The 23,859-nt window shown below is 46.2% G+C and overlaps 1 protein-coding gene across 1 annotated transcript in view; it reads right to left on the bottom strand.

The window, feature by feature from the left end:
- Myo16 (myosin XVI) overlaps positions 1–23,859 on the bottom strand; it is a 403,324-nt gene that overhangs the window by 149,478 nt on the left and 229,987 nt on the right. Inside the window, exon 20 of the mRNA XM_027938777.3 lies at positions 12,365–12,437. Within this exon, the coding sequence (XP_027794578.3) occupies positions 12,365–12,437 (73 nt within the window). The remainder of the gene's footprint in view (positions 1–12,364; positions 12,438–23,859) is intronic.

Below are 23,859 nucleotides of genomic sequence, written 5' to 3'. Positions count from 1 at the left end.
AGGCCCCCCAGATCCGGTGTTATCACACGACCTAGAAGCCCAATGTCCCTGAAGGAAGTTCTGCCCTAGTGGGAGACATCCTTTCACTAGCCCTTGTGGTAGTAATCCCCACGTCCCAGCCCCAGTTAGCCAGACAAATCCCCCCGCCCAGGTGACAGACCCCAGGAGGATCTAATTCTCCATACAGTTGTCTGTGCCTGCTGTGTGGCTGCTAATGATTGAGAAACGCATGCACACAGATGGAAAGGGGGCAGTGTCTCAGCTGTTGGAGAAGGTAGGAGGTCACGGTAATCTGGGGTATGAAAAGTCTCAGAGGAAAACTTCCCCAAGGAACAAACCTATCAGAAGCCAGAGTGTTGGTCAAAAGGCTGAGACAGTGTGTCACTAGACTGTGTTGACCTGCTCTAAAGCTTTGTTCTCCACTTCTTGCCAGAACCAGAATTCAATGTGTGGGTGCAGACAGCATCTGCATCTTCAGACACAGGGGGATGTCATGCAAGACCACATGGGGAGCCCCAACTGAAGCAGAGCTGGGAAGTTCTTAGGACTTGTCAGACATGAGTTGTTTTAAATATGAATGGACAGGGGAACTGTTTTCATTATTAAGATAATAGGTAAAGAATGATAGTGTAGTAGAAATACACTAAATGAAATATTAATTGATGTAACTATGTTAAAATAAGATCTAAATGCCCTACATTGACACCCACGCATACAACGGTTCTTCTCTGCTCCAGTGATGGCTTCAAGACTACAGCTCTTACTGGTCGCTTTTCTTGCATCTCTGATTTCATGGTATAAGTCGGTGTCAGCACATTGAGAATTAAGTGAATTTCTGTAGATGAATGAGTTTCCCGGATGCAATCTGCTACAGCACAAGACCTAAGAACCACGCCACATTGCTGCTCTCCTACGGGCATTTAAACCCTGAAGGACTCAGGAGGGTTTGTTTAGACTTGAACACCCACCCCCACTCACCGCTTCCACCAATTTCTCCCCTACACCCCATCCATGGGCACTGGCACTTCTAGAATTTTCTATCTTGTTGCGTCAGTGTTAACTAGCATTTTTCCTCTCTTCTCTTTGAAAACTAGTTTTCCTGGGATATACTCAAAGCTGGAAGTTCTTTATGTCATTAAAGCTAAATGTTTGTAAGGTAAACTCAAAAATATGGGCAGTCCAGTGGATTTGGAGCTACAGCTGGCAGAGGGAAGGATTCAGGGTTTCAGTGTATCAGGTAAAATGTTTTCTTTCTTGTAACTGATACAATTTAGCACATTAATTCCCTTGTATGATTCCATCAGAAGGAAGTGATACCAAACAGACGCAGATTTTTGGATCAGTTTCCACATTTATCTTATGGAATATAAATCACTAGTGGTGGTTTCAGAAAGACAAAACATAGTCTATAAAATTATGTAGACACTGTCCACAATAGTATCCCTCTGCTAAATTAATATAAATGAAAATAATTATAAATGAAATAATTACAAAGTAATTATAAATGAAAATAAAAATTTTTGAAAATTATTGTAAAAGATCAAAATTATTTCACTTTGCTTCAAATGTGATATTGTGATACATTACCTTAATTTAAAAGCTTGTTAAAATTCTCCGATGCTGAAGTAATTTTATTGCTAAGGAATATTAAGTGCTTTAAAATTTGGTGTGAAATATTTACCATAAATGTATGAAAAATAAATAATTTCTCCCTTGGAATGCAACCACTGGAAATTATTCTCTTTGATGATGTGAGCTAAACAATTGCAACACCTCAAGTTTTCTGAGATCAAAAACATACGGAGGCCTTTAAGAAAATCCAAGTCTGCCCTCTGCCTTGGCACCGGCTGCAGCTGTGCTGTACCACGTGCTGGGCACGAGGTGCCTTAGCACCCAGGCTGATCAGGGAGCAAGCGCTGGGCCTGGAGTAGGCGACGTGCGTTACTGTCTAGGTGGCTGGGAGTCTGACCAAGGGCCCACCGGATGAAGGGTGCCTTGGCAGAGTTTCATGCTCTGGTCAAAGTGATTCACAAGACCTCCAGCCACTGTCTTGAACTTGTGACGTTTTCAGCCGCAATGCCAGGTGGCTGTTCATTTTTGTGGCACAGGGTGACTTTTACAAGACACCTGAACGTCTTATTGTATTCTGAAGAAAAGGAAAACCTTCACAGAATTTAGTAAAATCCCTCGGGGAACATCCCAGCCTGCTGCAGAGAATGGAGCCTGCAGGCGGCTGTCTTGCAGCTTGTGGCACCCATTACAGTGGCACCTGCGGGACTTCAGCCGGCGTCTGTGTGTGTAGCAGGGGAGAGGGAAGCTCACTCTCTGGGAACATGAGCAGTTCAAGGCAGGAGGTTCTTCAAAATCCTTCAAAATGTAACGTGCACATCGACATGTTTTACCAAAGGGTTGGCAAGTTGGTCAAAGCACTCAAAGTTAAAATAAAGAAGTTCCATTTGGGACATGAACTTCAAAGCTGCCAGCAAATGTCACTAAGGTTAATGACATGGGCCAGCATTCCAAGCCAGCTACCTGCTGGAAAGCTGGACAAAGGCATTTCACCAACCAAATGGTGACCAAAGGGGTGGCCAGAACTCACTAGTGCGTGGTTCACTTTCTCCACTGTCTGTGTGGCAATGAGTACACGGGGGTACGGGCCAACAATCAGGAGGAACTTGCCAGCACCTTAGTCTATGTGTTTAGAAGCACAAATTGGTAGCAGTAACTGAGCAAGTCCCTGACTTCAAAGTAAAACCACCATTATTTTTGCTTCTCAGCTCTCCCCATGGGCCTTGTGCTTGGGCTGCACTGGACGGCCAGGTACTCCTCAGAACAGACTCGAATGTGGGTGAACGCGTAAGTATTCATGAGTGATAACCATTACCAAGGAGCTCCTCGATTAGCATGCACCCTTGTCTAATTAAAATGCATGCCTTGTACATTATGCACATCGCTAACAGGTTTAATAATAAAAAGCACGCGCCCCTTGAAAACTCTCTTTGGTAGCAGAAGTTCCCTGAGTATCCAGATGGCCCGTCACTTGTATCAATGACAAACTTAATTCCTTGAGTAAATTTTCACCAACTGTTCTCCCTTTATTTTTATTACTCAGTGAAATATATCCGAAGCAAAAATATAATAGAGCATGACATATACATCGCAGAATTAAAGTGGAAGATTAATTAAAGCTGACTCCGGCTGAAGGCAGAGCCGCAGGCGTTAGACAGGGATCTGCAGTCCTAGCTGCACCCTGGGATTAACTGGGGAGCTTTTGTAAAAAGGCTGATGTCTGGGCCTGACCCCTAATCCATTAAATTGGAGTAGGGCCCAGGCATTGATATATTTTAAAAGCTTTTCAGGTGGCTTTAGCTATGTAGACATGATTGAACACACTGAGCTGAAAGATGGGACAGAGAATACCACGGTCCATTAACCAGTTTGCTCATCAGTCAATCTTGATATATGTGGAAATTATGTATGATATTAACGTGCATGTTGTGGGAGAGAGAGGAATGGTGTGAGATTTCAGGTATTCCACGTTGTCCAGCAGAGCTCTCACCACACGAGCTGTCAGTAGCTATTGTCTAAAACACACTCGACAGCCAGCAGCCTACCGGGAAACATGGAGTCAAGCTAAGTTAATGGGCTTCGTGCAGGACTTCTCTGGACCTTTAGTGAGTCAAACCCTGTGAACCTCCAACTCTTGTGAAGAATGCCCTGGGCTCAGCAGACTGTTACAGGAGCTGTCCTAGTTAACCAATCATCCTGAGGCCAAAGCACTGTCTATAAATGGTGGGCATGAGTGCTTGGGGAAGGCCAGCGTCTCTCTTGTTGGCCATGGTTTTATATCTTTAAATTTCCTCTGCCCCCAGGCTGACCTTACCTGAAGACAAGACTCGGCTGCCCGGGGCTGTGGGGTGGGGCTGCTCCCCCACCGCCTCCCACAAGGGGACCCACAGGACAATGGGAGCTGAGCCCAGACCCTGCCGTGCCCTGCTTCCTGGGACCTGGCCCCCTCGTGGGTGTGTTCATTGGTTCACTTGACTTCTTCACCAGTCTACTCTCCCTTCTCTTGGGAAATTTCCGTTTCTTCAATGAACCAAACGTCCTTTCCTTCTCTGGGTTCCCTTTGATGTTTTCAAATCCTTGTATATATAATAGATTTAAGCAAACTTAAAGGGGAATTACTTCACAGACACAAAAACATTTTTTATACAGATTAAGCAACTCTTTACATTTCTTCCAGTTATTCCTTTACTCAGAGTAACATAAATTCATAAAACAAATCCAACATTTTGATAGGTATGATTCATGGCTCTCTTCTCCTTTTACATGAATAATCGCTACTTTTTGTGTTGGTCTGTTCGGGGTGCTATGACAAAATACCACACACAGGGTAATTTATAAACTATAGAAATTTACTTCTCCTGAGAGGCTGGGAATTCCAAGATCAATCTCTGGCAGATTGGCATCTGAAGAGGGCTGCCTGCTCTTCTCAGATGGGGGTGCCCTCTGCATTTTCTGGAAGGAAGTAAAGGAACCCTGTGACCTCACATGGTGGGAGGAAATAAGGGCAAGAGTGTCCTCTCTGCCACCTCCAGCACTCTAGTGGGATGCCTGCTAACCCCAGTTACGAGGGCTGTGCCCTGATGGCTTAACCTAAAGGCCATACCTCTTCATACTGTGGCACTGTGAATTCAGTTTCAACAGCAATTTTGATGATACCCTATGGTGGTTTGAATGTGCTCCCCAAAGTTCAAGTGTTGCAAATTTGATTCCCAGTGTGGAGGTGTTGGGGAGTGGGGCCTTTAAGGGGTGCTTGGTTCACAGGGGGCTCTGTCCAGGAAGAGACCCATGCCTCGTTGCTGATGTGAACTTCTTGTCTCAGGAGAGGGTTCCTTATAGAAGGGCCAGTCTAGTTCCCCTCTGCCTCCCTCACCCAAACAGAACTCCTTCCCTCTGGGGGTACAGGGTTCAAGGTGCCATCTTGGAAATGGAGACAAGACCCTCACCAGACAGCAACCAGCCGGTGCCTGGACTGTGGGGATCTCAGCCTCAGAGCCATGCAACAGTGAATTTCTGTTCTTTATAAATTATCCGGCCTTGGGGATTCTGTTGCCACTAACAGGAGCTGAGCAAGACAACACCACCCTCAAAGCACCACATTCAGTTGAATTTATTACCAAATTCTGTATAATAAATAATATGCTATGATCAAGATTGAAAAATAGAAATTAGAGGAAAAATATTTTAGTTATCTTGGAGGGCACCTCACACATAAAATATACCTCTCCATTTAAATAGAGGTCATGCCCAAGAGTTGGAAACACGATTTTTGGTGAAAATGCTGTAATTTTAGAGCTTCAGCCACTAAATCATACCACTTGTCATTTTTAAAAGCAAAATAAATTTGTTTTTTTGTTTTGTTTTTGGCAATAAACCATCAACTTAATCAATATGCCTTGTTTTTTTAAGAAAAGAGAAATTAGATAGGCCTAAAACAACGATTAATATAACTCTCCCTGAAATGACTGTCCTTTTTCCAGTCATCCTCACACCCAGAATGAAAGGTGCGGCTCAGAGCCACGCACTAGCCAGCGACGGCACAGCTCATAAAGCACTGGGCTGGGTGGCTCCCTGGGAGTCTCGGCAGATCCCCACTTGGCCCGTCCAGGCTTTGGGCTATCTGTCCACATCCTGGGAGCTGCTGCAAGAGTTAGGGGCCAGACAGGAAAAGAACATGACTCAGAGGAGAAGCCCAAGAAACTGTGCCATTGTCAATCATTAGCAGAAAATGACATGGAAGCATTTTGCTGCCGTGTGCCTTTGGTACCTGGGACAGTTACCAGGACAGTCACAGTGATCACCCCGAGCTTGCCCTGAGTCTTCCCTAAGAGCTCAACCCGTCTTCCGTCTTACGTTTGTCAAATGCACTAGTCCTTCTATTTTGCAGTCTTTCCCTTTTAGCCATCCTGGCACTAGACAGGAAAGATGGCATACTTTCTTAATCTAACTTGTCTATGTTAAGTGGATTTTCTACAAATCCCATTAGGAAAAGATGATTAAGGGAACATTAAATGTACTCAAAAAATTATTGATTTTATATTTAATAGAATAAAAATGTATGTCCTAAGAGAAATGCATATATATGTATGTGTGTGTGTATACTGTATGTATACATATATGTGTGTGTGTGTGTGTGTGTGTGTGTATACACACACTACTATGAAAGGATGACTTATAACCACATTATTTAGGAACACAGAATCCAAAATTATTCTAAGAGTCACATCAAAAATATCATCTGGATATTTAATTACTACTTATTTTTCTATAGAAATCTGAGTGGCATTTATGAGGGTCCTCCCATGCAGTAAAAATTTAAAAAATTCCTCTTCCAAATTTCTATTTGAATGTGTTATAAGCAGCTAGGAGAGGTCCTGAATGGATTTTGGAAAATTCAAGGTCATGTGCAGAGAAGATAGTCAAAGCAGAAAGTGCCTGGGGCAGGGCTGGACAATCACACACAGCTGGTTTGGGAATTCATGTGAAACAATTCAGAATAACCAGGACAACATTTTACTGTTTATCAGTTAATAGGCAAACAGATCTACATCAATACTTAATAGCTACCAGAAGACACACTGTGATTAGAGCTGCGTGAATCATGCATGCGTGGACGCTCATGTCAGCCTTCCCCACGAGGCCCAGTAGAACAGAGCTTCCCCACCAAGACTTGGACTCCGCTCCCCACTGGACCTGGCAGCGAGTGATTGCTCCAACCTACAGAGGACTTCCTACTTGATGGCTTCTGATGTGAGGCTGTCCACAAGCACACAGCACCACGTGGCTTTCTTCTCTGGGGGTCCACTGTGGGGATCACCAGCACACTGAGAGAAACCAGTTTCTGCAGAGGCCCGTGCCCAGAGACTCACTGGAGAGGGCCAGGGGAAGGGGAACTGAGGCACAGCCAGCAGCGTCACCCTCAGGTTTGTGACTGAAAACTCAGTGGGCAAACAAGTTGTCCTGCTGAGGCCTGTGGACCAGAGATGGCATGTCCCTCCACCCTGCTCAAATTCCTGACCTAGAGAATTAGTGTGCATTATACACTTTATTTGTGCCACTATTTTTATGGATTTGTAATGAATTTTCTCAGCAAATTTGTTACATAGCCATAAAAATTTGGAACTCTGGGAAATGGACAAGTCAGAAAAAGAGTGACCGGAGCAGAAGTGGGAGCACATGATCTGTTACAGAACAATACGTTAGTTCTTGTAACATCCGTCTATTACCAACCATGCTGCAAAGGCTGCGTGACCTCAGTGCCCAACACAGGGCCTGGAACCTGCTACATACACAGCAAGCATCTGCTGAGACTCTGATGCAAAGGAGCCAGGAAACAGACGTGACTGGGGACTGCTGCCCTCATAGGGGGCAGAGACTGCAGCACTCCACTTGCCAGCAAGACTTCAACCAGGAGTAGTCAATTTATCTTTAAGTTGATTTATCTTTCTCTCACTCTAGGATGGTGATTTGACAAAGAAAAATTTTAGATTTTTAAGGCTGTGATTGGCAAATTATATACTCTCATACCCCAAAGATTTATAAGTCAAAATATCTAGATTTTCCCCAGTTCTTTGAACACTCCCCAGTCGACCTCCCTCTTTGGAAAACCTCTCTAAGCAGAGAGAGGTTTCCAGCTCTGGGAATGCCCTCCAGGCAGGCTAGTGGACCCTGGCTTGAAGGTAGAGCCCCACCTTGGACAGGCTTGGACACCTTGACAGCTCACCTTGGGTAAGGGCATTCTCTACCCCAGTTCTCTCAGTCCTTCCAGCAGGTCTCTGACAGTCACTTCCCTAGGTCTGTAACTTCAAGAGGTTCGCTGTGTGCATATTCACAAATTTGTTCAGTGGGGGTTTTAGGGAAATACCTGAACATGGGCCTTATGTGTCCCCTGCGTTGCTCTAAGGTGCAGATCTGTAGCATGATGGCTCTGTCATGTTGAGGCCAGAGGACAAATTCCAGCACATATCAAAATAATGCTTGCATAGTCTCAGTGTTTCTCACTTATCTAAAAAGACCCCTTACAGGTAACTTTAATGCATCCAGCAGTGAAGGTGGTGCTGTGATGAACCAACCCCCAGGTCTCCTCGGTGAACTCCAACAACTGCCAGCAATTCCCAACCCGGCCTATCCTCACCCTTCCACTTCCCTGTGGCCCCAAAGGAGACGAGTCTGAGTCAGTGTGCAGACCTTGCATCACAAAATCAGCAAATATTTTGTCTATGAGATAAAAGAACCTAAACACATTTACAATACCTTTATCATACATAATATATTCAAAAGTAAATTTAAAATTACATCAGATATCTAGATTGCACATTACCTTAATTCAATCACTATGTTTTACACTTAATTTCACAAATCAGGTCTAACAATCTCACACATGAACTCACTGCATGCCTCTAGATAGGTTTTGATCTGTAGGTCCCCTCCCTTTATCTCCCCCTGTATTTTATATGTTTAAGGTATAAGGTAGTGTGTTCTGTACACTTTCCACATTTTCCAGAGTGCATTTTTGTGGTTTATTTTATCATGTTCCTCTGACTTTGGTTCTTGTGAATTAGTGGATATACATGAAGATTCATTATATTAGATTCCCCTTTCCGTCTCCCTTCCAACCTCCCCCCGCCCTTCCTTTCTTTTCTTCCTTGGTATTAACCTTTCTTGGGAGGTGCCTTGAACCTACCGTCCTTCTTTCTATAATGTTGGTGACCAGAGACCCATTGCCCAGATCCACTGTTCATCAGAAGGTATGACAGGAGCTTCTTCTGATTGCAAGCTCGTATTTGTGGTGGCACTGCCTCCTCTTAGGTGTGAATTCTCTTCGAGGGACTAGCGTCATGGTCATTTTGAGTCTGTCTGTCTATTAATGTAGAATGTCTTTGTATTTGTTAAGTCAATTTGGATTTTCAGGGACATTTAAAGTTCCCCTCACTTAGATTATTTATCTAATTATAATGATTCTACATGCTTTCTTTCTTTCTATTACACCTGCTAATAATATTTCAATATGCTTTTGATTCTCCACATGGATTTTCAGCTTGCTTCTTTGCCAAGTTCTCTAACAGTCTGTAGCAATGGTCTCCTTCATTCTCTGAGGTTCGCTCTGTAAACCACAGTGTCTGTAAGTAGAATCACTCACTCCCTCTCCAAAGCTTGTGCCTGCATGGCCTTCCTTCTGCGGCACGCTGGGCAGTGTGATGTGCCAGCCTGGGCCTCGCCTTGTTTGTCCCCTGCCACCTTGGGCACTGGGATTCGCGCTCTGGTCCATGCTGGACTGTAGAGCCAGTCCTCCAGGGTGGAGGAATCTTCTGCAGCACTAGAGGTGACTCTCGTAATAAAGGAAGTGAGACCTATGGAATCTGGTTACAGACAGTGAGGCCACGATAGCGTTAACAAGTTAAGGGGCAGATCATACTGTAGGGTTCTAGTACACTTTTCTCCTGCCAACTGACATCAACTGTAAAACTCTTTCTCATATTAATACAAGACAGAGTTCTGGAAAGACGTGGATCATTAGAACCTTGCCATGGGTGAACCATAGTCTCCCCCACAAGTCTGTGTGATTCCTACCCCTGGTGAGATGGAACGAGGAGGGGGAGCCTCTAGGAGGACAGGTGGGCTACGGGGCTATGCTCCTCTGGATGGGACCAGTGTCCCTACAGAGAGCCGCTCCTGTCCTTCCACAGTCTGAAGATTCAAAGGAGATGAAGACAGAGCCCTCATCAGATACGACCTCCAGCCCCTGACCTTGGGCTCCCCAGTCTCCAGAATTTGAGCCAGGAACTTGTTGTTCACAAATGATCAATCTGAGGTATGTTGTTAGAGAGGCACAAACCATGCAAGACCAAGAAAAATGGAGACAGGACTTCCTATTAGCGGAAAACACTCCCTGTGAAGAGCCCCATGAGCAGCCATTTAATCCTGCAGAGGACACTGAGGTGGGAGATGCTGACATTCTGGGGCACACCCTAACATCTCCTCAAGGATGTCCCTCTTGTAAACACCTGTCAATCTTCCTGTGGAGGAAAAGTTGCCAACACACAGGCACCTGACTTGGGAGCAAGGAAAATCTCCAGCCAATCTACGATGAGGATCTCTTTCTTATGGGCTTTTTTCTTTAAATTTCAACGGAAAACATATTTGTTAAACTTCAATTATATACAAAAATGCTGAATCAGACACAGTTCCAATCCCCCAGGAGTTGACATTCTCATGAGCAGCTGACAGATCAGTCAATAAGCTGAAAACAGAGTAAAATAAATACTTAGAAGAGCTCCAAGGTCTTTCTAGGTCTGATTCTGAACACAGCAATGATTTGCTAAGCATTTTGTTGAAAGTCGTGGTAGAATGAAGAATGAGGAAGCCCACCTTCCCTGGGCAGCAGGGGAATCTAGAATGCACGACTCAAGCCAATGGCCTTTATGAACACAGCTCACAAGAGAAATTAGGAACTGCTGAGCCAGCTTGAGACAAGACATGCATTCATCATTACGAAAATGATTTTACCTTCTAAATGACTCCTATTTGCTACTGTACACAATAGCCAAGCAAAACTGCTAAGATAATGACATTTTTAAACAAATATTTATTATTTGCAAACTACAGTCTAAGACTTGATCTTGACATTTATTCCCAATTGCCTAAAACTATCATTTAACAGGGATTCTTTCTTTACATTCAGAAAAATGTTATTCTCAGGCTGTAAATACATCATTAAAACAGTTAGCAGACAGAAAGAATAATGGGCTCATGCAATTGCAGAATAATAAACGTACTTAATTAGAAGTCAACTTGAGTCTGGTGTACGTATGGTCTATCTGCACAGACCTTGGATGGTTGAGTCTGGTGCGGAGGAGTTGGGGGAGGCCAGGCCCCCAACACAGGACATCACACAGCATCACCCATCTATGAGTCCTTCATGTCCCTTAGCAGGACGTGGACAAGCTAGTCAATTACTACACACATGAAAACTTGTGCATTTCCTAAGGTGAAGATGGGAGGAATTGTCACCCATGCGGGACAACCTTGAGCTGACAGGGGCCCATGTCCCTGCATGACCGTGTCACCTCCTGGTCACACTTGACTGCCTTCTTTCTAATCCTGGCCACTATATTTCTTATAGTAAGCAATACACAAGTAAATACATGAAGCTTTACTTTTTCTCATGTATGCAAAAACATGAAAAGAGAAGAAACCCATGGTTTCATTTCAAACTGGACTTTTGTCAAATTTTGTCAAGAATGAGGTTCGAGCTTGACTCCTTAGATCAGGTGAGACAGCACGAGATGTCAGATTACATGCAAGATGATTCACAGCTTTTGTAGAACTAAAATTGTTGGAATTTTTAACATTTATAAGCCTTCCCACTTTCAACAGCAATGGCAGCTGTGAACATTTCTTCAAAATGTACCGTGTCTGGCGGAAGCATCAGAACTGCTATTGTGTGATTATGTTCATTCCCACAACTCTGTGCGTGTGTCATTACCCCCCCCCCCCCCCCCGTTTTACAATGAGGAGACCGGTGTTTACTACAGGTTCTTCATCTTGGCCAAGACATCTCTGCTAATATAAGCCACAGAACTGGGTTTCAAATGTACTCAATTCAAATCCTTGTCCAATGTCACTGATCACCACATGTATACTTTAAGAAAACAGATCCCAGATTTCAGGTGACAGAAAACTCAATAATAAAGGAATAACAAATCAAAAATTCTCTCCAAATGCTGGGCAATTATAATTCTTCCTTAACAACATGCAGCTTAGGTTTCTGTCTGTCCACCTGTAGCTTTTCACAGGTTTATTTTCCTTCTCCACTTTGCTAAGGCAACATGTATTTCTATACTCTTCTTTAATGTTTAATTTTTAGTTCTCCTTAATTTAAGAAATTCAATGTTTTTAAAATGCACTAAATTGTGGTTGGATTGAAAATCAACAATGTTTCTCTAACAAGTTTTTCTGAGTTTCCAAGAGTCCTGTGCATGAGTGCTGCATGGAGAAGAAGTTACCGAGAACAGCTGGGACAATGACACAGAGGATTTCCACCACGATGTCTGGCCCTCTCTGCTCTGATTTGAGACCCGCACCTTCTCTCTCTCTCTCTCCCTGACCTGGTTGAAACTGCATTTCAATAAGCAGAGCTCAGATCTTTGTCTCACACTGTCTTTGAAAACAAGTGACTCTTTTCGGTGTTGGAGTACGCCAGTTGTTTACTAGACCACAAAAATTGAAATTGATAAATAAATACCTGAAAAAGCAATTAAAGTTCAAAAGAAAAGAGTTCAAAAGAAAGCCTACTTACTTGTTCAAACTCATTCTTCTGAAATTCTTCAAAACCAAAGATGTCCAGGATTCCAATATCCAGGGTCTGCAAGCTGGAAGAAAAGGAGACACCAGAGTAGCTGGGCATGCTTAGCACTCCTACACGCCCCTCGACTCCCCGCTCCTTCAGGGCAGCAGAGCCCCGACACAGCATGGAAGGCCCATGCGGGATAAAAACATGCAAATAGGTACCTTAGAGTCTGGGCAGTCTGAGGTTACCAAAAGGAAAGTGTCCCGCTAAGGCTCTGATGCCAACAGATGCCCTCATGGAAACACTCTGTTCTTAATTTTACAAGGTAACGGTTCCTGGGTGGGTTAGTATTTGCTTCTCTGAACCATCCTGTGTCTGTCTTTGGAGACCTGACTCGCTTTCCCCGGGAAGCACAACCCTTTGTCTAGAGGCTTACTTTCCTGGGTCTGTCCAGCCTCCGCAGCCTGACTACAAGAAGGCACATAACATCAGGCCCTGGGATAGATCAAACTCAGCCACCTGAAAACTAATTCGATCTTCAAAGAGGAAGTCGTACAGAGTGAAGAAAGGGAAATTTTGAAGGGCGATTTTAAAAAACCAATCTTGTCGTTCAGTGTAAACTGTTACTCCTGGAATTCGTGACAGCCTGGATGACTGTTTTAGACGTGAGCACCCACGGTACGGAAGGAAGACCACCTGCGTGACACAGGCTGCAAACGCTGTGGCCCTAGGACGGGCACACGGGCTGCAACAGGGGCACGAGCCTGAGGTGGCTTCTTGCAAAAGGAGCCTCAGACCACGAGGACCTCCGGCCACCTAGGAGGGCAACCACACCTGTCCCCCACATTGACCTCAAGGTCAGGGCCACTCCTGCCATCTTGGCTTTCAGCTGTAGGGGCGCTGAGTCAGTACCCCAGAGCTCTCCCAGTTCCCACCCTCATGTTTGGGGCTCAATTTTCCTTATTTCCTCTCCAGCTGCTTTTTCCGACTGCAGAACAAAATTGGCAGCCAACTCTGTTTTTGCAATTGTATTTTGTTTTTAACAAACATACACAACTATAATACTTTAGAGTCTGCAATACATCACTTAAATGAGCTTTTCCCTCTGTTAAAAATGTAGAGTGATGATCCCATGATTTTCTATTAGATTATTTGTTGCAGATTGTAAAAAGATGAGATTCATAGGTAGCAAGGAGAGCGTTTGAAAGCCCCTTACCCTAACTTCCCCTGCCAAAGTAGGAAAGGAAGTAAAAAACAGAGGAACCATTCAGTGTATGTCTCTGGTTGATTAAGTTTTTTTTTAATTTGTTCTAATTAATTATATATACATGACAGTAGCATGCACTTTGACACATCCTACATAAATGGAGTTTGATTTCTCATTCTTCTGGTTGTACGTGACGTAGAATCACACTGGCTATGTACTCATATATGCACACAGGGTAATGATGTCTGATTCATCCTACTATTTGAAAGGAAAAAGAACAAGATAGCACAGAATGTGCTCCAGTGGACTTGCAGCACCTTAGAGAGTTAAATGCTAACACAAGAAGCTACAAATGGGATCTTTCAAACACTTTAGCATCTATGAAAGTCTTTTGCAAGATAAATTGTGCAAATTAGTTTCTGTTGAAGGCAGGCTTTATTTAAAAGGTGTGTCATTCATTGTTAGACTTGTGAATCCACCGACACCTCCATCCTCTTAATGAGTACAGGGAGATGTTGGGAATGAAGCTCACTTCACATCAGCTGTGGTGCCAAGAGCCAGGGTGGTTCTTTTGCTTTGGTTGTGTGTGCTCACCGTGTGTGTGTGTGTGTGTGTGTGTGCGCGCACGCGACATGGGTGTCTGTGTGTCTGTGGGCACATGCGTACTTTCATGTTCCCTAATGAGCCCCATTGTTTCTCCTATTGAGACTCGGCTATGAAGTTTCTTGGGCCTTAAGAGTTATTCAGCCTTGGATAGAAATCCTGGTTCAAATGCTTTTTGGATAAGTTACTTAAATTTTCTGAGCTGCAGTTTCTCCTGTATAAAAATAAGATTAGTAAAATGCATCCACCTAGATGGTGGCGACAATTAGAAGTGATATAAATGATATTCCAGGATAATAGCTGATGTATGTGTCTCTAGCAAATGGAAGTCACCTTAAAGAGAAAGTTGTTGCATAAACTTCTAGAGTGGATGAGAACGGTCAAGTGGAAGGCGCATCAATGTCTAGCAGGCAGGTGAAAATGTTCATCTCTTCAAAATTGCAAGGAAATAAAATTTTTAAAATTAGGGTGAAAAAGATTTCCCCCTACACATTTTTGGAGTTTACATTGATAAAGGCTTCCTCAGAATCAATTTGGTTATTAGTATACAGTTTTGTAATATTGACATCATTTGAAACACTATTTCTACATATAGGAGCATATGCTAAGAAAATGATACGAAATGCAGTGAAGACTTGTGAACAAGGATGTTCATTGTTATCTTAATTACAGCAACAGCCGCACAAAGGGATAACAAATAGCCCACACTAAAGACAATTAATTAAATAGCAGGCGTCATGTGATAGATTAATTTAATGAGACTGCCAAGTGAACAGAAAGCAACAGATAAATTCTGTGCCAGGACTAAGCCCAACTGCATACCCAGAAGACCAGAAAGAGTCGGTGCCAGTGGAGAAGACGGTGGGTGGGTTTGGGTCACTTCCTCCTGCTATCCCACTCTTTCTACATTGGAACACGTTTATTTGATAAGCAGCAGATATTCAAGGGATCTCTACAAAGGTATTATGAAAACACAGAAAACGTTCACGGATGACATTAAGCTAAATAAAAGCTGGAAACAAATGCATACCCCACAGCAATAATAGGCACGATCCAACCCTGATTAAATGAACCCAGGAGTAGGGAGATTAAAGATGTCCGAGGACGGCAAGTCGGAGGGGCTTCTTAGCCTTCCAAGTGTTCTACACTGAGCACTACAATGAACTACCCTTAACTTTATATTAAAAATCTAGGTGATGGAACACCTGCTGGGGCACTCTCCTCTTGTGGAGGAGATGGACTTCAGTCACCTGCAGGCAGAGAGGGCGGTAGAGTCCTCAGTGGCAGGGAGAGAAGCTGGTTTTGCAATGACAAGGTTCGCAGCAGGAATCCCAGAAATCAGGAGAGAATGGAGGTCACTCTGCGGAAGCCACATGCCCATCTCGGAGCGGAGGCCTCCTCTGTCCTCTTGTGTCAGGGCATGCCTCCGGCTGTCATCTCCACCCCTCTAAGGGGCTCCCAGCTGACCTAGCCAATGGGGGCCTTGTAATTTTGGCACACAGTTCTGGTAGAACTTCAGGAAAAGGCCGCAGACCCCAGGACAACCAGGCCACTTCCTCCACACCGCCCCTTGTGGCAGGATGCCAGGGTGGTGCCATGGCACAGGGTAAGACGCACTGCCCCAGGCCTGGGTGGCCCAGGTGTGTAAAGGCTTTTGACCCAGATCAACAGCAATGGCGTCAGCGCACATTTGATTGAAAGGGGAACTCTCTTAAATGATTTTTTCTTCAGTTTTTGGGTTCCAAATATATTTGGTTACAAAATAAAGATATTTTTGAAAAGAACGATAAGAAAGGAAAATCTATTGTCCCTGAAAAAAGTGCAAGTTTAAAGCATTTTAGGATGATTTTAGCAGTTACTCCAGACAGAACATGTTCATTTCTAAAGTCTGTTGTGTCTCTTATCAGTGAAGGAAATATGTGCCTGTGGTCCCAGGAGCACCCTGGGCCGGAAGGTGACAACAGGGTGCCTGTGCCGGGCAGCAGCCAGCACTGGTGTCCCCCTTGGTGGCGTCTCACTCCTTACACAGGACTTGAACTCACCACCAGTTTCTGGCAGGGAGGAACAAAGGGGCTCTCTGGCCAGTCAGGACTCGGCCCTTCAGGCAATATTAAGGACCCACAGTGGGCTGCTTTAGCTCACCTTCTGCTGTGACTGTCCCCACAGCTCCCCAGTGGCCAACAGGCTGTCTGGCAGGAGTGAGCTTATTATTAAGACACGAGTACTCAGAGCCACCTCATCAGGCTGGCCTGGGTTTTATTTGACCTTCCTGTGTGTAGGTACTGATGAGAGAGAACATTCTGAGTCGAATAGAAGGCCTACATTAGGTCTTGGGCTAACCCCTCATTTGAGCTGAGGAATCCTAGGTTTGTCCTCAGCATCCCCAGTGGTGAGATTCCCTAGAGGTGCCTGAGCACCTGGTCCACTGTCACAGAGCTTGACCCTGCTTGGTGTAAACCCTTAGAGAAGCCAGAGGCGCAGCAGCCGCCTAGGCTGATCACGACCCACCGTGCCCCGACTGAGGAACAGGGTGGGAACCAACACAATGACTTGAGCAACCTCACTGCCCAGCTTCCCGGCCTTGGGCGGCAGCAGGGCTCATGTGGAGGCCAGCATGGAATGTCCCTAGGGATGGGCCAGTGCTGAGGCCTGGTGCAGGTGGGCAGTGCTGTCCACGTGCTCTCATGTTCACTTAAAGCAGGTTGTAGTTTGCTGGTTTTCTTAACTAACCAGGTGCATTCACTGTGGAGGCCACGGGTCTAGGTGCTCAGCTTCACTAAGCGGCAAGGTTTCCCTAGCCTACATGAGGAACCTGGGAGGGAGGAGCAGGAGCCCGCATTGTTTACTTGGGGGGATGCCTCCCTTTTATTCTTTTCTTGAGGGTGGGGGTACTGGGGATTGAACTCAAGGGCACGCAACCACCGAGCCACATCCCCAGCCCTGTTTTGTATTTTATTTAGAGACAGGGTCTCACTGAGTTGCTGAGTGCCTCACCATGGCTGAGGCTGGCTTTGAACTCGTCATCCTCCTGCCTCAGCCTCCCTAAGCTCTGTGCAAACCGACTCCTTCTTAGGTCAGTTCTTCCTCCCGCTTCCCGCACTGGATGTGGAAGTTTGGAAGTGCACAGCTGAGGGTCCCGGGCATGGAGAGGGCCCTGGACGGGGAAGCTGGAGCTCATGTCTCATTGATCACTGTGCGCCAGCACTGCGACCTGTGTTCTGAGACACTGACCCAACTTCACCCAAGCAACTCCCTGATTCCGCCACGAGGCGAATGCCAGAATCGCCTCTGTTCTGCGGAGAGGGACACCGAGAGGGAACGCGCAGCGAGTGCCCAGGCACAGGCATCAGTGCTCGAGGGTCCAGAACCAAACCAAACGCTAGTCCTGGAGACCCCTGAGGACAGCGCGGGCAGCTCCCAACCGCTGGTCACACATGGGTCTGACCCTACCCCAGGCAGAATGGGGAGGGACCAGTTCCCACCTGGGTTTAAAAATGGTCACTCAATCAAAAACTGTGGTAATAAAAAGAGTACAGACAATAAAACATCACTTACACTCTTCCTATCCGCAGAATTTACAACTCACAGCTTAGAAGCATAAATATTTAATACTTTTAATGAACATATGTCATTATTCATTAGAAGCTGTGTTTATAACAGTGATGTATATGTATGTTACCAAAAGTATCTTTAGAAACAAGAACCATGTCAACCTACCACATGATTTAATTACTTTTAAAACCATAAATAACATGTAATCTATGTTAATGCTTTCATTCCTAGTCTTAATCAACTTTCATTCTAGTATAATAGTAGACTATTTAAATAAACATAACATTATTAGGCTACCAATTGTTGTACAGTTGATTATTAAAAAAGGATGGTGATAAAAAATAGAAACAGGGATAAATAGTTATCATAAGAGAAATTGCCAGAAACAGACTGAATGTATGGATATGGAACATCTAGACCCCTCCTCCATGGCTGTTGGTAGCTTAAATTTGAAATTTGGAACATGGTTTGGCTTCATCTACTGAATTATACGCATAACTACTGAATGACCCAGAAATTCCTCTCTGGGCACATGTCCAAGAGAATAAGTACTATGTCCAAAAAAAGATATACCCAAGAATATGCAGAGATGCTGTATTCACAATAAAAACTAGATAAAATCCAAGTGCCCATCGAGAGTAGATTAAATAACTAGATACCAGTATGTAATGGAACGTTCCTTCACATTTTTGCAAAGAAAAGTTCACAAAGGAATAAAAGAAGAATGAATCCCTGCTGAATTCAACATTCTGTTTGCATTTCACTTATGACATTGAGCCAAAGCCACCCATTCAACCAAAGCACGAAGGAGCCTCTGAGTGCTGGTACACTGGAAACTTCAGTTCAAAGCTGGAGGTGACAGGGTCATGTGACAGGTGTAGAAGTCACCGAACCATCTATGTAACCTGTGTGTTTGAGCCAGGCTACATTTGAATAAAATGGCAAAGAGCTGTCTGCTCACTTGAATCACTGCTATGCAGAGGACAAAGATTACTACTCAAATATTTGTCAAGCAAGAGGCACTTGGACGTGTGTTTATTTTGGCTCTGCAGAGTCAAACATGATGTTGGGATGGGAAACTGTATTACAATAGACCCTGGCTCCTGCCAGAGGCTCAAGCACCGTTCATGAACAGAAACCTCTCAGCAGGTAAGGGCATTGCAAACAAGATGGTGGAGTGGCCGGAGCTTATAGGAGAAAGGAAGCATGTCCTTGAGGTGCTGGTCACAATCACTGCAGTGTTTAGCCCCTCGCTGTCTGCACTGATGCCGAAGGTCTAGATCTGCCCTCCTCCCTGTCTCCAGACACCTTTGGCAACTACCCACTGCCCTTGGTTTCTTGGGCTTGCCTCCAGACCAAGGACTACTCCTCCATAGAGGGAAAGAGAACAGTCTCCCGTGTTCCTCCAGGCACCTGGATGATAGGGTCGGAGCCACAGACTGCAGGGCGGCTCCTTGTGACAGATGTCTCTTGTCATAACAGTGCACAGCAGCCCAGGAAGCACACAGTGCAAAACCTTTGGGAATAAAACTTGCAGCGACAATGGAGTCTAAAGGCTCTGGCTGTGCTTGGCTCTTGCTGCCAGGCAGTGCTGACCCCGTGAGTCTGTTACACCCTGTTAGTGTGCTGTGCAGCAGGCAGGGTACACCTTACCCCTCTAACCAGGATCCTGCGTCACTGGATTGCACTATTTTTTGTAAAATGACAAATCTCTCTCTCTCTCTCTCTCTCTCTCTCTCTCTCACACACACACACACACACACACACACACACAGCCTATGTGATGATGCAGGAATTTGGGCTTACTGTTCAGAGAAACACCAATTTCAGTCATATCCTTCCCTTTCCTGATGTGTCAGCTTGGAGCCCACTGGGTAGTGCTCATCAGTGAGATTCGGGGTTTGCAGTCGGGTCCCCTGTGATGTCTAGGAGATCTGTGCAGGGGATTCATGCACATCACAAAAGGGGACAGGGCGGAGAGCAGAGCAAACTCCCAAGTGCCCACGTGGTCAGTCTCAGCTTTCCTCGACCTGAGATGCACAGACAAGATGGCGAGTCACAGATGATGGTCCAGGACCCTAAGAAAAGGCTCAGGACCAATCAGAGGGACACTCAGAGGACTGGGTCTGGTTTGGTGGCCAGTGACTCAGGTAGACAGAGTGCAGGGTGGACCCCAGCAGTGGCGCGTGGGTTCAGGGGTGGAGTGGGAGAGGTACTTTGACCCTTGAAGAGGAGGTGAGGGTGCTCCTCATGGGACGAGGAATTCCTGAGTGTGGACTCCCTGGGTGAGTGGGTGGACGGTACGGCACGTACATGCTATTCCATGAAGGACAGCCAGCCGTGGCAAGTGTGGACAGAGACTGTGACGTGGGCAGGAGGTGGACTCCTTTGGAGGCCTCAACTTCTTCAGTGCTTGCTCTTCCGCTAAGACTCAGGGACCTGTAAATTCCTGCATAACTGGAGTCGGAGGAGGCAGTTCAGAGTCACCCATGTAGCAGAGAATAGTGAGGTCGCATTTGCAGAGAGCAGGTTTGGGGTACCGCATTGTGAAGACAGAACTGCTGGCAGAGTGGGGAGGATGGGCGGCTGCATCCAGGGTCCTTTAGGAGAATTCTCAGAGCAGTGAGACCTCTATGGCTAGTTGTGTCAACTTTTGTCAGTGGGAGAGGACCAAGAGCTTAAAATGACTGCTTTGCAAACTGAAAGAGAAGACTGTGAATGGTTCTTCACTGTTTGGACATGTCCATTAGAAAGCACTATGACACCTCAGCACGCCTGCCACTGCTCACGCTGGAGCGTGAGGCATGGACCTGTCCTCAGCTTCCTTCAGAGAACGTGGGCAGCAGTGAGCTGAGAGAGGTCACCCTCGGTGTCAGGATCTCCACGTTGCTCGTACATCCACATGCAGAGGTTACCAGTCTAGCAGGGCACAGGTGCTTGGGCCTCAACATCTGTCTCTGTGTCTTTTAAAATGGGACACTGTAGTCTCTCAAGTGTGCCCAGATAGCTGGCCAACTCCATCTGCCTGGGCTGTATCTTGAGAGCAAAGCTGCTCAGAGCCCTGGGTGTGGAGGTGCCCCAGGAGAAAGCACAGCTCTCTCATGATGACAGAAAGCCCCTCGTGAATTGCCAGATTTGTTTACAAATATGACACATCAGTATGTCCCAGGTCACTCTCTGGGCAACACCGTCCTGAGAGCCACTTTCCCTTTCTTCTGTGGTTCTGATAGGAAGCTGGGATGGAGAAGCACTGGTGAGAGGGGGAAGGGGGGGAGGGAGAGGAGGAGGAGCAGGAGGAGAGAGCAGAGGAGGAGGGGAAGGGGGAGGGAGGGGGGAGGAGCAGGAGGAGAGAGCAGAGGAGGAGGGGAAGGGGGAGGGAGGGGGGAGGAGAAGGGGGAGGGAGAGGAGGAGGAGAAGGGAAGGGAGAGGAGGAGAAGGGGGAGGGAGAGGAGGAGGAGCAGGAGGAGAGAGCAGAGGAGGAGGGGAAGGGGGAGGGAGAGGAGGAGGAGAAGGGGGAGGGAGAGGAGGAGGAGAAGGGGAGGGAGAGGAGGAGGAGCAGGAGGAGAGAGCAGAGGAGGAGGGGAAGGGGGAGGGAGAGGAGGAGGGGAAGGGGGAGGGAGAGGAGGAGGAGAAGGGGGAGGGAGAGGAGGAGGAGCAGGAGGAGAGAGCAGAGGAGGAGGGGAAGGGGGAGGGAGAGGAGGAGGAGCAGGAGGAGAGAGCAGAGGAGGAGGGGAAGGGGGAGGGAGGGAGAGGAGGAGAAGGGGGAGGGAGAGGAGGAGGAGAAGGGGAGGGAGAGGAGGAGGAGAAGGGGAGGGAGAGGAGGAGGAGCAGGAGGAGAGAGCAGAGGAGGAGGGGAAGGGGGAGGGAGAGGAGGAGGAGCAGGAGGAGAGAGCAGAGGAGGAGGGGAAGGGGGAGGGAGAGGAGGAGGAGAAGGGGAGGGAGAGGAGGAGGAGAAGGGAAGGGAGAGGAGGAGAAGGGGGAGGGAGAGGAGGAGAAGGGGGAGGAGGAGGGAGAAGATGAGGTGGCCCTGAGGGAGAGGAGGGAGAGAACAGGAGACCTAATCATGAGATAGTTGGAATTTGTTTCTAGAAAAACGATATGTAGGCCACGTTTCAAAGCCATACTTATGACTCACCTTGATTATTCTGAATAGTCTTTAGTCTGGAGCTAACACATATTTTTAACAACAAAAAAAAAATCCCAAATTACTGTCAGTTTGGAGGAGAATATCATTGGAAAATGTGGATTTAAAAAAATTTTGGAAAAAAAAAAAAAGTGGCACGCCATCATTTCAACTCCAGGAACTCCAATCAGAAAACGGTCTGAGTCGGGGTGTCGTAAGGTACTGACTTGGTCTGATGGATCCAAAATATATTTCTAAAGCATCAGCTAGTTGGACGTGACTGACATTTTCAAACTCACCCTGACTGGGAGTTATAAACTCACAGGTCTTGAAATCAAAATGAAGCCAGAGACAAGCAGGCTAAGCCCCGCACAGGCAGATGGGGTGCGACAAGCACCGTTTCAGGGACCCAGAAAATTAAGATTCTCAAGACATACATGTCTTACTAAAGATTTCATTAATGTTAAGTGGTAGGCTCAGAATAGGAATCTAGATCTTTTGCTTGCTGTTATCCATTAAAAACATTAAAACCTAGCGAAGAGGTGAGTCAACTACACCAGGAGCTGCTGACCCTGTGACCAGACACACTCATAATGCACCAAGTCTGGGCTCCGCGTCCCTCTCCACCCTCGTGTGGCCGCGGCACAGCCTGCTGCTCAGCTTTGCACTCATCTTGCTCCCTGGACTGAGTCCTTTCCCCTCGTGATCATTCACTTCCAGTCCAAACCCCTCCTTCATATTTTTACTGGAATTTACTGGAATTTAAAAATAAATTGTGCTGCGTGTATTTCAGGTAAACGATCTGACTTTACATGTGTAACAAATGAACACGTCCATCTTCTCACATGCATGCCCAGTCCCTGTGGCCAGCACAGCTCTAGTCCACTCAGTGGGGAAAACACCCTGACACAGCACCCCGTCCACGGTGGCCATCGCCTGTGCTTTAGTCTTTCTGCCAGCAAATCCTGCCTGAGCTGCTGTGTAGCTCTGAGCAGCAGCTCCCCATTTCCTGCCCCCATGAGGTGAGGTTCTGGCTGCTGCACATTGTCCAGCACTTCTGTGGATCTTTGCAATTTAATATAAGCACTTTCATCATCCAAAGGGCTGAGATGTTAATGGCCCAGAAGATGACGGGCCAAAGACCCTGGAAGGGGGAGCACCTCAGAACTCCTCCCATCACTTGTGGGATGGAGAACTGTCTATTCCACAGTCAGATATAGATGCAGTGGCTTGAACTTGGAGGTTCCACAGGGCAGCCACAAAGAGCTCTGAATTCGAGAGTGACCTAGCAAAGTGGCTGTGTTTGGATGACCAAGCACCCTAAGACTCCGAGACCTAAACCAGTGACATAGACATTTGTTCTTGTGTCATTGGGGCAGCCCAACAGGCATGGGCAAGTCTAGGAGGACGTGGCCCACAGCCTCACAGCAGGCTGGCTCCTGGCTGGAGCAGCTCAGGTGTGCGTCTCTTGTCCTCCAACAGGCCAGCTATATTGTCTGGGCACATCAGTGGGCCAGCTCTGATTCAAAGGGAGAGGTGACAGTCTGAACCCCCGCAGGAAGGAGGCATCACAGCACATACAGGACTCTGTATGTTCATTCCAACCTACCACAGGACTCTTCTCCCGGAAGCAGCTTTTAAGCGAGGTCTTACTTCAGTCATTTCCAGTAAACGTGGATTGAGCACCTAGTTTTGCAAAGCCCTGTGCTGGATGCCAGGGCCCAGACACAAAGGAACACAGAAGAGCCCTGCACTCAGGGCTGTCAAATCCATAGATATTTAACTTTATGATAATGGGCAAATGATCTAAGACATTTCTCAAAAGAAGCAGTAAAAATGAGCAAAAGATATATGAAAAGGTGGTCAACATCCTTAGGGAAATGCAAATCAAAGCCACACTGAGATTTCATCTCAGCCCAGTCAGAAGGGCAGTCATCAAGAATGCAAATAACAAAGGCTGGCGAGGGTGTGCTCATGCAGGATGGGTGGGACTACAAATTAGTACAGCAGCTTTGGAAA

This window comes from Marmota flaviventris, chromosome 4 (assembly GCF_047511675.1).
Source record: "Marmota flaviventris isolate mMarFla1 chromosome 4, mMarFla1.hap1, whole genome shotgun sequence".
Lineage (NCBI taxonomy): Eukaryota > Metazoa > Chordata > Mammalia > Rodentia > Sciuridae > Marmota > Marmota flaviventris.
This window is presented reverse-complemented; position numbering and strand designations above follow the sequence as displayed.